The sequence below is a fragment of the Triturus cristatus genome, chromosome 3_1 (assembly GCF_964204655.1).
Source record: "Triturus cristatus chromosome 3_1, aTriCri1.1, whole genome shotgun sequence".
Taxonomy (NCBI): domain Eukaryota; kingdom Metazoa; phylum Chordata; class Amphibia; order Caudata; family Salamandridae; genus Triturus; species Triturus cristatus.
Genome location: NC_140583.1, coordinates 847,705,998 through 847,721,720, shown reverse-complemented (window position 1 = coordinate 847,721,720; position 15,723 = coordinate 847,705,998). Strand labels below are relative to the sequence as shown.

The window sequence follows — 15,723 nt, the reverse complement described above, 5'->3', positions numbered from 1 at the left end:
TTACTAGTTTCAGAAGCAGAATATAATTTTCATACAAAAGGCTCCCAGACATTAGATGTAATACTGTAAGTATGATTATAAGAACAACAATTCATGCCAGAACCTATTAAAAGCCAGAAACTCCTTTGATCTGTTTCTTAGGATACCTGGCATTGGAAACCAAAGATATTCATGCATTTGTTTTTAAATGTCACTTACTATTATCTGTACTCACATTACAATTTCTTCACAAGTGTGTCACTGGGTAAAGAGGTAGGCAACTTAATGATACTACTCAAGGACTTCCTATACATTGTATTTTCATCTGTGATTGACTGGTCAAATCCAGAGTGCTTATTGGGAGTCTTTTGATGTTGATTAATGTGTTTGTTTTTAGACACTAAATATTTAAAACCAAGTACAATAAAGTTTTCCCATATTTCACAATCGACCCTCGTTGAGCTGAGAAATCCTAAAATCACAATATTTCAGAGAACAAGATGTTTGATTAGAGAGGGATTGATATAATCTATTATTTACAATAGTGAAAATGCCACTAAGTGTCAGATTTATTAATGCATGTTGATTGAAACCAAACTATTGAAAAAGGATTGCGGTCGCTGTCATAATTAAAAATTATTTTAAAGCTGCATCAACGATGGAAATCAGATAACTATATAAACTTATAATAAAGAACTGACCAGTGACCACAGGAAAGATGGGTATCTTTGGCTGGTCCACAAGTAAGAACACTACAGTTTAAACAAGAATTTGTTTATGGTCGAAAATATAATATCAGTAAATTATTGAAGTCTTGTAATAAATGATGGCTGTGGTATATTATATTGAGGATCAATTGATTCTGTAGAGCATATGTTAAGAAAGTGTTTAATTAATACATTTGCATTAAGATCACAAGTAGTTATTCTTAAAATATTACAACATAAATCAACCAGAAATCCAGTTTCAGATAAAACCGATTTTAGGCTGGTGCTATTTTTACAAATAGATTTAGGAAAATAAACATTAAGAACTTCAACTTTATGTTAAGGCAATGTGCCATGCAAGGATCAAATATAACACAAAGTCCGCCCCTAGGTCTGCCGCTTGACGCCCCTAGGTCTGCCGCTTGACGCCTTTGAGGCTAAGACTTCATATGTGAGAAAGGTGTTAAATGTAAAATTAGACAGTTCCCAGGTTTCCTTAAATGAGATGACGGAAAAGGAATTAGAAACGGTTTCAAAGTTTCATTCCCATATTTTCTCTTTCAATACCAGCAATGTTCACGGAATAGGTTTGGAGAAAAGTGTTAGAGGAGGTAGATTTAAATGGTGTAAGGTCTGGAAACTTGAGGGGAGTTTGAATGAAGACAGAGAGGACAGTGTGGATTCAAACTTGTACACTGTAGAATCATTATTAATGCATGGTTAGCCCTTTGCCTTTTGTGGAGATATTTTTTCCTGAAAGGTACTTAACCCCTTCCGCGCTCATGACGGAACCACGCCGTCATGAATCACGGGCGGCGTGTGCTCATGACGGCGTGGTTTCGTCATGCTGCGGCCGCTCCGCCCACGCGGCAGTAATTCCCCGCCTGTGCGGGCGAAGTACTGAGTGGGCGGAGTCGTGACAGAACCACGCCGTCATGAGTACAGCTCGCCCGTGACTCATGACGGCGTGGTTCCGTCACGAGCGTGGCGGCGCCGCGCTCACCCCGAACCCCCCCAGCGGAATTCGCGCCGCAGCGAAGGAGTTAATGATAGTACTTATTTGCTAGTGCTTAAGATCGAGGGCAAGTTCATTTTGCGAACCTTTTTATTAGTATTTCCATTGCTAGGTGACCTGAACGTTTCTCCCATATTCTGTCGACTCAAGTGTTGCTGCACTGGTGCAGAGGTGGTGCTGCACTGGTGCAGAGGTTGTGCTGCACTCGTGGTGCTGCAATGATGCAGAGGTGGTGATGTGGCTGATGTTGAGATGGTGTTGAGTGAGTAATGCTGAAGAGATACCGTGCTGGTGCTGAGGAGGTGGTGCTGCACTGATGTTGAGGTAGTGCTGCACTGGTAGTGAGATGGTGCTGTGCTTGTGCTGCGGTGGTGCGCTGATGCTGAGGCGGTTCTGTGCTGGGACGGAGTGATGCTGAAGTGGTGCGGAGCTGGTGCTGAGGAGTGATGCTCACTTTGTGCTGCTGAAGTGGTGCTGAGTGACACTGACTGATGCTGAACTAGCGCTGCGCTGATTATGTGGTGGTGTTGCACTGTCTACTTGCAGGATATATTGTTAAGTAACCTCATATTACATGCCACGGTCGGAGAGCATGTGGAGGCATCCCTTGATATTGGTTTTATTTAATGAAAGAAAGCATCAAAAGTTGAAAGAGCGCAACTTCCATTTTCATAAAACTGAACAATAACAGCATGTTTACCTCTTTAATTGTTTCCAAATAATCATGCTGTCAAAAGCACAATATAAATAGGTTGATCCTTCTGTTGGCCGTCTTCTTAAACTACACTTCCATTAGGTATCTATATTATATAAAATGTAAAGATCTGAGCTAATAAACCAAAAATGTTCTAGGATGAAAAACAACATAGACTCTGGCTGAAAAAGCGTTCGTGAAACCAAAGACAGTTGAAAGGAAAACAAGATAAGGCCTTGATTTGCAGTCCTCGGCTGACCGAGTTCAGAAAGCCAAACAAGTGAAGGCAAAAGAAAAAGAAAAAGTAGTGTGCCGAAACTAACATAAATGTCCGATAGTGAAATGATCCATGTAACAGGGCCAGTCTCCAGGGTCTGACCAAAACAGCAAAAGGAGGGACAAATGTAAACTATTCACCAATAAAAACAAAGGAATTGTGAAAGGCTCATGAATGAAGGAATAAAACCGGAAGGGAGTGATGAAAGCCCATACAGTAGAACCCGCATGTCTAGAGAGACAGCGCATGCGCTGCCTATGTAAGACACCTAAAAAGACTGATCACTATGATGACCTTTGACTCCACATGGAATGCAGTGGTAGGGAAATTGTGCTGAACATTTGTACCTCACATATTTCACATGTGTTTGGACATTACATGCAGTATGCATTATAATTTGAAGGTTATAAACTACAACACTTATTTGAAAGGAAAGAATTGCAATCCAACGAGTTATTATGCAGCAAAATATGCAACAATATTCTGTCAACAAAAGATTTAGTTTAACGAATGTCAATAGTTTGTGTTTTTGTATAAATACAGAAACATTTTTTTCATTAAAAAATATTGAAAATACTGAAAGAAAGGTTACTAATAATTTATTACTCCGATATTTAAATGTAGTTCATCTTAAATATTTCAAACCACGTTTATCTTCTTGACAGAAGTAGAAGCCTCATACAATTTATAATTTCTACAAAAATTAAATTATCTACTTACAGTACGATTTCCATACCGGCGGTCTGTATTCATCATTATCTGAAAGATAATACCAAATATTAAGGTATACTTCGACTTGACTATTTTTCTGCAAATAACTAATACTGTGTCTTGTGGTATTAATTTAGCATTAAACACATTTTATTAACTCGAAAAATAAAATCAATAATTTTACTCTTTTACATATACTTTGTGAAGAAAGACACACACATATTTATATATATATAGGCACAAACATTACTCCACTTTGCTGGGGGCCTCCAACTCTGCAGGGCGGGCTCACAGGCAGGAATGGAGAATCCTGTTTGAATTTGGCACACAAAAAAGAAGAACGGAGCCCACAGCTTCGGCATCACTTCATGCTGAGACTTTATTGCTCTGGTTAGCGTGGCAGCAAAAACCAACTCATTAAATACCTTACGCGTTTCGGCGCCTTGCTCACAGGTGAGTTGAATTAATAGATATAGATATCTCAATCATAAACTAACTTCCCACACACTGCACATTCACAAGTACAGGTACAGCAACCGCCACCAGTCCCGATATGCATTTCCATTTTGAAGTCATATCAATAAACTTTAGCCGTTTTCATTCTTTATAGAATCCATATTCGGTCATCTCCAAAGCTCCCAAATCATGTCATATTTATACTCTAAAAGTCACTAATAAATCAGAAAAAACTTACCACTTGCAGCTCACTCAAAGATGGTTTTAATAGGATGATTATATCACCGATGAGGCATGAAATCTGGGACAAACTAGCTCCAGCAGCAGAAGTCACCTCTGCTTTCAGCTTCTTCTAACAGATCTATCTTCAGGGACAAATCTACACCTTAACTGGTAATCAATGTGCCAACCATGTCACACCCCTTGCATCAGACATCTTTGCTCCAACAATATTTGCAGGCTGTTTTTATTGAATGGGGGGTTATAATCGGTCTTCCTCTATATGGGGCAAGCATAGGTGCCAGATCTGAGTGCTAAAGTGACTTGCGTCTAATCAAACGTGGTGCCTACACAACCATGCATAACCTCTTGGACCTCTGGGTGTCCTTCTACCCATCCTCTGATGATTATTTTATCACTGCGGCCTTACACAATTGTCATTTGATTTATTTTTTCTCCTCTATGAATAGTGTACTCTTATGGTACACTATTCAAAACATTGTTAATGTTAATGTTATTGACATTTCTAGAGCGCAAACTGCTACCCGAAAGTGTCCTGGCGCTATACCGGATGTCCTGCATTGGCCTAAACGTGGGAGGAGTAGTGAATAGTCATTAGGCAGTGAGAAACCATGTTTTCAGGGCCTTCCTGAAGTCCAGAAGATTTCTCATGCGTCTAAGAGGCAAAGGGAGGTCATTCCTTGCTTTGCCACACCAGTTAGCTTTTTTTACAAAGGGTACTGAAACTAATTTCCAGGCTATGCCCTTTACTCCGATCTCTTGCAGCCGGTCCATCAGTACAACATGACATACCATATCAAAGGCCGCAGAGAGGTCCAGCATAATCATGGCAGCTTTTCCTCCCTGGTCCAATGTAGACCTGATTTCTTCAGTGGATTTGAAACATTGCTACTATATGTTAAAGACCAAAAGAGCACACACATACTTCAAATAAGATTTAAATCCATTTTTCAACAACTCTTTCACAGGACGTAGAGTCTGCCCAAGTTTTGCTCCTAAGACAGCAAAGGTAAGGAGCACTGAGTTTTACATGTACAACTGTAATTGTTGGATCTAGGTTTCGCCAGCTGAAATATGTCAGGACTGGGGGTGCTCTTTGCAAGTGTCCTTATATCGCCTGGTGCTTACCTTTTGCTGTCTGGTATTAATAATGCCGATATTGGTGAGTTTATCCAATTTCTTCTCCACCAAGGTTGGTACCCCCAAATACCTAAAAATAAGCCTAAATAGTCTGGCTATTCTATAGCCCGTCATGGGAAAATAACCAGTCCACAGAAAAACTTCAAATAAGAGCATAAGACTTGAGCAGGTGTCTGGAATTTTTCAAACTAAGTCTTTGTCTCTCAAATTTACCAATAAAATACAAGTAGTCCTCAATGTTCTTCTAAATAATATTAATCAGAAAGCAGGGATATTTTAAAGAGAGGAATGCGCTCAACTAAGAAATGAATCTCTTATTGAACATCCTCAGAGAGGCGCTAAGGTATTTCTAGAGGATTGAGAGCAAGCCATTAACCTCATAGTCACCCTAGCTATTGATTTTCTTAAGAACGCTTAACCCAAGGTGACTTCAATTCTTAGCTCTGTTAATGTCACATTTCTTACAGCTTCCACCTTTGTCAAGCCCCTAAACAGGAGTATCCAACCCCTCATATCTTGAGACCACATGGCCATTTTGTAACTGCACGATAATCCTCGCATATCCACAACACAATGGCATTAAAGAACCCTCATCTTGCAAAAGCTAACTTTGTGAAACGAGAGAAACTCTGGTGCAATCAGTCGGAATCTAAAAATATTACAGAAAATAAGTACACCAAAAAATTATATATTACTGGTTAAAGATTCATACCTTAACCACACAAATGGATGACACATTCCATTTAAAATCTATTTGAAAATTTAAAAATACACCCCAAATCCAGTATCTATAACAGATCTTACATTTGATCAGACATATCAAAACACTGACCTCTTCTTTATGACAAAATTCAAAATCTGGTTAATGCCACCATGCATTATATTGAGGTGGTGACTAAAACATAGCTTTAAAGGAACCAGATATCTATTTCTAGACCCACCTAATATTAAAACTATATGCAGTAGAACTGACCTCTCACAGCTCAACATAATTAATCTGTTCCTCTGACAAGGAAAAAATCATTGGCAGACCCACAGCACAATAAAGACAGCAGACAGCTCCATGAAACAACTCTCCTTGGAGCCTGCAGAACTCATTATTATGCCCCTTACCATCACCGATTTGTTAGCCTAGTCAAATAAAAAACGGGTATGCAACCAACTTCTGTGCTTTGTGGCTTAACACAAACCATTACATGAGAATCAAAAGAAATTCAGAAGGGGCTGCAGTATGGAAACAGCCACCCTGCAAAACATCACACTGCAGAACTGTGTCTAATGGATAATTTCCAAGTCCGCTATGTTGATCCAACCCAACCTGTCTGCAGCATTCGACACAGTAGACCATGAAATCCAACTCTGCACCATGACCAACTGAAGAGGCAATTGTGGTATGAATCTTGGCTGATTCTCGCCATTCCTCACGATGGACTGCTCTAAGTTCATATCCATGCCAATGTCCATCCAGAGTTCCACAAGGCTCCTTGTACCACATAACTATTTCTAATCTATGGTTTAAACTCATAGGAGACTTGGTTAGGTATCACAGTTAAAAAAATATACAGACAGCAAACACTTTAATAGAAATTTATAGGACAAAAGAAAATACAGCTCATTGACCCCCTCACAAAAAGTCTGGCTCCTATAGAGGACTGGTAATCTCCACAAAGGGAAGAGTGAAGATAAATTATAATCAAGGGTGTCAAAATACTATGTGGTACCTTTCTATCTTTCAGATAAAAGAGAGGACACAAGGAGCAGGATTGCCCCATGTATGGATCATCATATTACCCAAAGCAGCCTCAGGAATTCAGGTAATCCTATCACCAAGACACAAGAAACACAAAGAGTCTGGATGCCAGCTCCACGCATGGATCATCCAAGCACCCGGAAACAATGAAAACTATAAGAGCCCTAGCACTCCCCATTGTCATACCAGTACACAAGTGCTACAGAGCAGACCACAGTAGCACTCCTGTGAAATGCAACTGAACACACAAGGCTCACTCTTGAGAAGGCACAAGAAGTTTGCAGCACTTTATTACAATCTACTAAGCACTTACAAGGCTCACACTTGTGGCTACTACAGCACCACAGACCCTAAAATAGGAAGTTACATACTTGCAAGAAGACCAATTCTACATTAGACTGGAGCACTACCTTCAGTCAAAGTGAGCAAAACAAGACTCACGCCTGAGAAATCACATGATAAAAAAAACCTTAGGACACAGCCCTCAAAGTTAACAGTACTCTATATTAATCCAGCAGAAAAAACTCATGCCTATTGGCAGATCAGGGGGCAGGAAAAGACCCCTCGATGGCGTAGCATTGATAGGTTTTGTCCTGAAGCAGAGTTTGTTCACTGTGCCACACACAATATGTAGCCTAACAGATTATGTTGGCTGCTTCTTGGGGCAGAGTATGGCAGACTTCCATGGTGTGGGTCGTTTCATGCAGAGGTACACATCAGCTGATAATTGGCAAAAGCTGCACTAATAGCCTCAAGATCTGACAATGCTTCACATCGTAATTTTGCGGTGCTTATTTCATCTTGAATATAGTCAGAAATTGGTTATTACACAAAAGATTCATTGGTTCACTAGATGGCCTGACGGGCATCCTGTTGTTCTAATGACAGGACCGTTGACATTTCTTTTCCTCTGTGCATTTTTTATTGTAAATTCATTCATAAAGTATTATGCTGGATAAACTGGCATTTCACATTACCTTATTTTAGTCTGACAGGATGGTGGGCATTAGTGAAGCCGCATGGTGCATTGAGGGAGGATGATGTAACTTTAAAAAACGTCAAGTTTCAGGAAGATGAGCAGAGATGTAAACCCATCATTGGGAGTTTGACTTTTTCAAGGCTGGCCTAACTCTTGTGACAGGTGAGCAACAAAACATAGTTCTTTTAATTCTAAAGTATGAGATTATGTAGTCTAATAAACTGACCTGCATTTTTCGAGCCTTGAAATAGTACTAAGACTACACTACCCCTTGTATGCATCTCTCTCTAACGCCATTGTGTGAAATGTCACTACAAAAAGAACCTAGGATAAAGAAGTGAAATGTCTTCTGTCCACTGCATAACGTACACATCGTGCAGGTTCTTTTAGGAATTACGTTTTTCAATTGAAAAATATTCCATTTACATTGATAACCATATTGTCCTACTGACTCTTATCACACTACCTGTAATTGTCGTTTACTGGCTATCACATATTAGCAGGGCCACTGGAATTATGCAATTGTGCTGCCACTGTGTTTTCCCCATAATTACAGATTTGCTGCATTTGCCACATAATTCATCATCTGCTACATAATCTGCAGATTTTAACGGGAAAAAAATGTATCTAGCTCAAAAGTTACTAAAAACACAGCGACACGTGTTGCCCTGCAGTGGATAGCCCTTTGCAAAGGTCGACTGGTCACCTTTCTGCTGCTTATGGTTCTATTTAGGCTTTAAACTGGTACTAATGAGGGGCAACCAATGCCCAGACAGTATTAACAAGTTTAAAAATGATAAAATAAAATACTACCACAAAATGTGTTGCATGGCGCAGCATAATTTAATGAGCACTGCCACATGATTTGGCCTTCGCCTTCCACATAATTCCAGTGGCACTGCATATTAGGTACTATGTCTAATCAAGCTAATTCTCACTTTTGCTGCTAACAATATTGCGAAATGGCTATTTTATCGACTTTTTACAATATCTAACCATGTCCGCCATCACACTTCGTCTCAAGAGTGCAACCTTTTCTTCAAATTTTTATGCATCATGTTGGTTTTTTACTCAATGCCTCAGTCAAATGATGAGCCTACATCTCATTTGTGGTCACCCGACTCCATACATGAAGGCCATGTCCACTCAATGTCTGGGAACTACTTTCTCGTTGCACATCACCCTTCTCGTTTTTCTCCTTAAACTACGAGCCAACCAAGCCTTAGTTTCCCCAACAGAGAAAAGCAACCCTTTTAGGTCTGACTCGACAGGGCAGATGTTCTTCTGATCTATTATAAACAATTCTTTGGCCCACGCAAGTATTTAACTTTCACTTTATGCTATTGGCTAACTGGCGTATCATTCTACCTTTTAGGAAGTGCTTCCTTTGGAATGCAGGAGGAACTATTTCACATTTGAAAAGTACACTTAATCATCACCCTGTTTGTCACATTCAGTTCTTTATTCACCTATGCGCATTCCGTACAGAAAGCAATCATTATTCATCATTTTTTTGTATTGGCAAAGTCAATAGATTAGGCCTTAATCCAAAGGTCATGTGCGCATGCTTGTGAGTGTAGGCGTTAGTGCATTAGAGCCAGACTTCTTGGCTTTGCCAGTACTGTTTCCTGATAGACACTTATTAGAAGTTCTGTTTTAACCAAGATTGTGTTTCTGGGAAGCTATAACGATAGTAGGTCTATCAAAATAACATGATTATATATTAAGCTAGAAAGTGCCATAAAATAAATCAGAAACTAAATATAGGACAAGCAGCACCGCTGTGTTTTTTTTAAATTTGCTTAAATAAGTACATTTGTTCCAGGCTTCTAAGATAAAACTGCAGAGACGGCAGAATGGGAAACATTCTTTAATTTTTTGAACCTGCTTTCTTTCCTTTCAGGCACATCAATAAACTGAATGTCAGAAGCAGCCGAATTGACATCATGCAGCATTTGACTTGCAATGGCATGACAGGGTTGAGCACTCGCCCCACAACTATCAAAAGTGGAAACTAAAGAAAGACAAGCATTGGCATAGCCAATAGGTCTCTCCTTTGGGACTTTATAAGTGCTTAGCCATGCAACAGTTGATGTTGTTGCACCAAGGATATTGTGCTGCATAACTAAACACTTATAAGGTCTCAAAGGCGAGACCTATTGGCTATGCCAATGCTTGTTCTAAAATATCATGCCACTTGATTTTTCTTTCAGATCACATTAACTGAATTCCAGGTGATGAATGTTGTATTAAAGTCAGGAAGAATGGCAGTTCTTGTTGTTCCTGTTTCTAAGAGAGGAGGGGCCAATTATTGATGCTTTTCATTATTAGATTCAACAGAGAACATTTCGTCAGCTTGTCTTCAGCTGCATGTAGGTTAGGTTAGGGGAGCAGTATCCGTTAATCAAGATTTATGCCAGCTTTCGTAGAAGTATAGGTTAAAGACACATATATTTCAGGTGTCTCTGAGTTTCAAGCATGGATGTTTTCTTAAAGCAGATTATGTTCTGCCTCACGTTTATGCACTTACACTTTACCTCCGATGTCTGTTAGGAGCCATTTCAGAATCAGAAGGAATAGTAAAAGAAATCATATGCTCAAATTTGTAGATTCTGGTAATCCTACCTGTTCTCGGTTCGATCAAGTCCTTTTCGAAATCAATGGATGTCAGCCAGTGATGTGTGCTAGTGGCACACATTTTTAAAACTTTTCTGCTTGCTCTCATTTCAGGTTGGATTACTCAAATCTTATTCGTAAATGCCTCTCATTTTTGATGGCTGATGCCTGTAGTGTTATGCGTGCGCAACATGAAGGGCATACCACTCCTGGGGGAAAACATGTGGGACCCCATTATTAAGAAAGAGTTGGTGGGTGGGTCCGTGTGACATGAACCAAAGTTCATAGACACAGACCAGTAAACCATGTGAGAATGCCAAGTGCTGCAGTTATATTTTGCCTTTTACAGTGAAACGCCACATAATGGGTGAAGATGGTTCTTGGGCGGCACACCCAAATACTGCATGGCAGTCCGTACACCCAAATACTACACCAGCCCGCACACCCAAATACTGCATGGCAGCCCGCTACATGTATGGCAGTCCGTACAACCTGCCACCCAACGATGGAGTGGCGACTGCCCGCCCACATGCGGCCGGCATCCATTGGCGGACTCTGCGAGCTTGGGGGTAGTGCTTCCAGTACTGAAGAGGCGTCCCTTTAGTGGCCCGATGAAAAGGGAAGAAGTGAGGAGTGTGGCGTCAGCCACGACGCCCTTGGCTGGTGAGTCAAGCAGAGTGCGGCCCAATGAGTAAACTGCTCACACACAATAGGCCAGGCGGTGTCTCAGTCGCCAGAAGGCACATTGCACAAGAAAGTTATTTAAAAACAGTGTAAGAAGGCATACACTGTTGTAGATCCGATTGTCAACAAGATACAAAGGATGAGGACACCAATGTTCCCTACTAAAGCCACTCCCTCTTTTAGGAAAATATCGATATGAATACAGAAGTCCTCTTTTCCTTGCCTGTCGTTGCCCACCAATCCTCTTAACAAGTCATCTCTCTCCCAAGTCTATGGAGGGAACAAACAAAATAAAAAATGATCCTCTTGTCGGTTTCTGAATGTTGAAATGCACGCAATAACAGTGGGAATACAAAAGTGGCGAGGGTGAAAAACCTACGGTGTTCACAAAACGGGATTGAGAGCGTTTCTCTGAAGTACAGTCAAGAAGAGGTGTGTCCAAAGAACCTCTACCTGATTAGCCATGCACAAGTTTTAGCAACCTGAACGAATATTCTAGGCAAATTGGAGAAGGTTGACCAGTAGAACTCGGGCACACTCAGACTGCTAACCACATCAAACCGTATATTCATGCCAGAAAACTATCATAAAACAGAGTTCCCAGCATCTCTACTCTCATGCTAGCTTGGCTAAGGAAGCGCCACGGTGTTTTTGGGGTCACTACTGACAGCCACGACACCCAATAGGAATATTCAACAGAGTATGTCATTGGGCGCGATAACCAACCATGGATAAAATAGTCGCTTGGGCCCGCCTCCACGGTCGAAAGATAGGTGGCGCATAACTCGACCCCGAATTGAGGAATAGCACTGGTAAAAGTACTAAAGAGTGCAAGGCAAGAACATGAAAGGTAGGGCAATGTGGTTTGTGTGCTAGCCGGTGACGTATTCAGTTTGTGAGGTCCCAGTTTAGAAATAAGGGAATGTGGATGAAAGAAAAAAATATTTTTTGCCTGCTAAGCAGCATTTAATTGACCAATGGCAGGAACTGATTTTTGTAGGCATACAAAACAGGCAACGAATTACGCATCTTGGAGAAAGAAAAAAAGATTGGATTACTAGACAACATAGATTACAGCACTTCGTTCGCACTACAGAACAAGCACGCGAAAGACCATGAAAGCGATCACGTTCGCAGGGACGCGCTGCATTGGAGAGGCGGAGCGAGGCTCGTGCACTTGTGCGCGTAATCACAAGCTGGTGGCCAAGCCTTTGGTAGCACTTTTAAAACCCGCTTACAAAATGTCTCGCAGAGCAACACATGCGCTGACTCAGCTAGACCTAAAAACTGGGTCCCCAGAACACTGTTCATTTTGTTTTCCTGCTACTGCCATTATGATTCCTGAAACTATGAAGAGCAAGGACAGTGCCAGGTGTATCAAACACCAAGCAAGGGGTATCAACAGCTACTAGCGGGTACATATGGTGGGAGTCACTCCACTCTTTCTCTGTGGAAAGAATGTGAGTCTAGTGGACAGCACCGCAGACTCATGCCTCAGTCACTGCATTAGGTGCTCATGTCCCCAAGCTGCACTGAGCAGCTGAGCCACAAGGTCAAGCTAAAACGCCAACCTCTTCTGCAAACTCCCACGATGGTAAAAAACAGGCATCTTTTTTTACGGGTTTTCAAACCCAACATGCAGAACTATATTCAGTTTCAGGAGCATAAGGAGTGCATTCTCTACTGAAGGCATTCATTCTGCACAATATGGTACAGCAGCTGCTGCCACTCAGTTGGAATGCTCTCTGGATACATATGCACTGTAGATTTCTAACAGCTGATCATAACAAAGTAGAAAAAAACTGAGACCTAACCGAAAATACAAGCACGAAGGTATTTTATAATATTAAAAACCTGGTCATTACACATGAACATATTCTCCGACTCACAAGCATCTACGTTTTCTAAGAGAGAAAGGGACAAAGTTTTAATTATAATCTTCATAACTCCACGTCCAAATGTTTTTTTGTTAAAATTCCAAACTGTAGGACAGCATTGCCTGCACTAGGGACAGCCCACCACGTATCCAATTGTGAAAAGAAGAGGCACCCAACACCTTACAACATTCTAATTATGGGCTCCGACATTTTCTGTGCCCTTTTGCTTTAGATTTCCTTGAAGAGGCGGATGCCACGTGACCTCGTGATCATTTGGAAAACTTTTTAGAAACACTACAGAGGCACTTTGGTTCTACTCACATGTTGGTTACCTTGAGTACAACATATGCTTAGGCATAATTTGTATGCCTGCACCCAAAGAGACAGAGTAGCGTCTAAAATGTTATTTGTCTCTTGCCCAAATTCCCACATTCCACGCATTCTCTCACGAACTACTAAATCTTGTTATCCACTCTTGGCCACTAATAGGAATCCTTAACTCTTTTCTTGGTCTTAACTACCACATAATGTCCTTCATGACATAACTCTAGGATTCTCCTTAAAATGTCTGGGGGCAAAAGCTGCTCTCCTTAAATCAGCATCCCTTCGCTCTAACACTGCCATCTCGGACTTCACTTCTGAAAAAGCTGTCAATTCATCAACACACATCTTTATCGGCCAACACTTAACTACAAATTCTTTCACCAGTGTCATGCTTGTATCTGACATCTAACTATCCTTCCACAGTTTTTATACCATTCAAATGTTTCTCTCAAAGACCAGCAATCTGACATTCCTCCCACTTGTTCAATGGTACTGCCTTAATCACAAACGGAGAGCGAGTCCGGAATTCAGCAATTTTGTTCTTAACCCTAGGTACATTAAGTATTATTGTAATTGTTATCTACAGCCTCAAACACATTTATGCAATTAAATTAAATGAAAAAACATTTATATAGCGCATGGCTACCCGGGAGCATACCAGCGCTGGGCAATACTAGAGAGAAGAAGCAGAAACTAGGGAAACAGTAATATCTTCAATTGTTTATGGAAGGCAAGATGGCTAGATTCCCTGCGAAGATACAGAGGCAAAGAGTTCCAGAGTTTGGAAGCGTTATACGAGAAATGACAGCCACCACTTCTGGCCTTCTTGATCCTAGGGACCTCAACCAAATGAAGCTCATCCGAGCGCAGTTTCCTGTTGGCCTTATAGGGGTGAATCATGGCTGAGTTTATCGGTGGCCCATTCCCTTGCAGGGATTTATGGACAATGCAAAAAGCCTTGAAGCTAATTCTTTCCTGCACCAGAAGCCAATGAAGGGAGTGTAGTGCAGGTTTTGCAGACTGGCGATTGGACACTCCCATCAGCAATCTGGCTGCACAGTTCTGTACGGTCTGGAGTTTCATGACTACTGCGATTGGGGCACCCAGATATAAAGCGTTTCCATAGTCTATCCTGGTAGGAAAGCAATTGAACTAGTATTTTTTGGGCTTGAAAAGGGAGAAGAGGAAGCACTTTGTGGGCCATTCTGAGCAGGCCATAACAAGTGGCCGCTGTCTTCCTGGCCTGCACCCTGAAGGTCAAGTTCTGATCTACCCAGATGCCCAGGCTCTTTATCTTGGTCTTAGGGACCGGTATTGGGCACATGCACGCTTGCCACATGGTGCTGGATTTAAAACTTAAAGGATTGCCCAGGATCATGAGCTAAGTTTTTTCACCGTTAAGCTTAAGGTGAGACACACCCATCCACTTAGATACTTCCTCAAGACATGAAAAGAGGCCATTAGACCGCTGATCTGCTTAGTTCAACGCTACAACTAATTGACAATCATCGGCATAGGTCACCATGTGGATCCCGAAGAGGGCTACAATATCCGCCAGCGGGGCCATATAAACATTAAAAAGAAGTTGGGCTCAGTGATGAGGGTTTTGAGACAGTGTCCCCCTCGAAAACCTGGAAGAATCTTCCCTCCAGAAAGGAACACAGCCATTGCAGCGCAGTATTAAACAAACTAGTCCTACCAAGAACTTTGACTAGCAGTATGCAGTCAAACTGTAGTAACACAGGAGATCCCCATGTGAACTGGCAGAAGCATTTTAAACCCCAAATTAAGGCCGATTCCTCTTTCTCTATTACGGAGTACATTTCTTCTGTAAGAGTCAAGAAGCAAATGCAATGACCACTTCCTTTCAACTAACCACTAATTGAGATACGGCCAACCCCTTGCATCTCACATCTCTAATAACAATACATTTACAAGCAGGATCTAAAGCATTAAGAGGGTGAGCCCCAGAAATATCACTGTTAACATTGTAAAACACCTAACACTCCATAGACCATAGAGGAATATTTTTAGTTCTAAGCAATTGTCTGAAGGCAAAAGAAAATTCTGCAAAACTCAGCACACATTTTGCACAGAATTTAGCCATTTCCAAGAATGCCTGCACTTTTAGTCTTTGTTCTTCGGATAAGGTGCTCTTTGAATAGCTTCCAATAGTTATTTTTTTTACTTTATTCGGTGCCTGCGGATTTCAGGTCCTAAATAAGTAACATTTTGTCTTACAGATTTTCCCTTACTGTTTCCCACTGTTATTTG

General features: G+C 41.1%; 1 protein-coding gene across 1 annotated transcript in view; it reads right to left on the bottom strand.

Moving 5' to 3' along the window:
- The window catches only part of CHN1 (chimerin 1), a 365,572-nt gene that overhangs the window by 261,423 nt on the left and 88,426 nt on the right, over positions 1-15,723 (bottom strand). Inside the window, exon 2 of the mRNA XM_085645250.1 lies at positions 3,393-3,431. Coding sequence (XP_085501376.1) covers positions 3,393-3,431 — 39 coding nt within the window. The remainder of the gene's footprint in view (positions 1-3,392; positions 3,432-15,723) is intronic.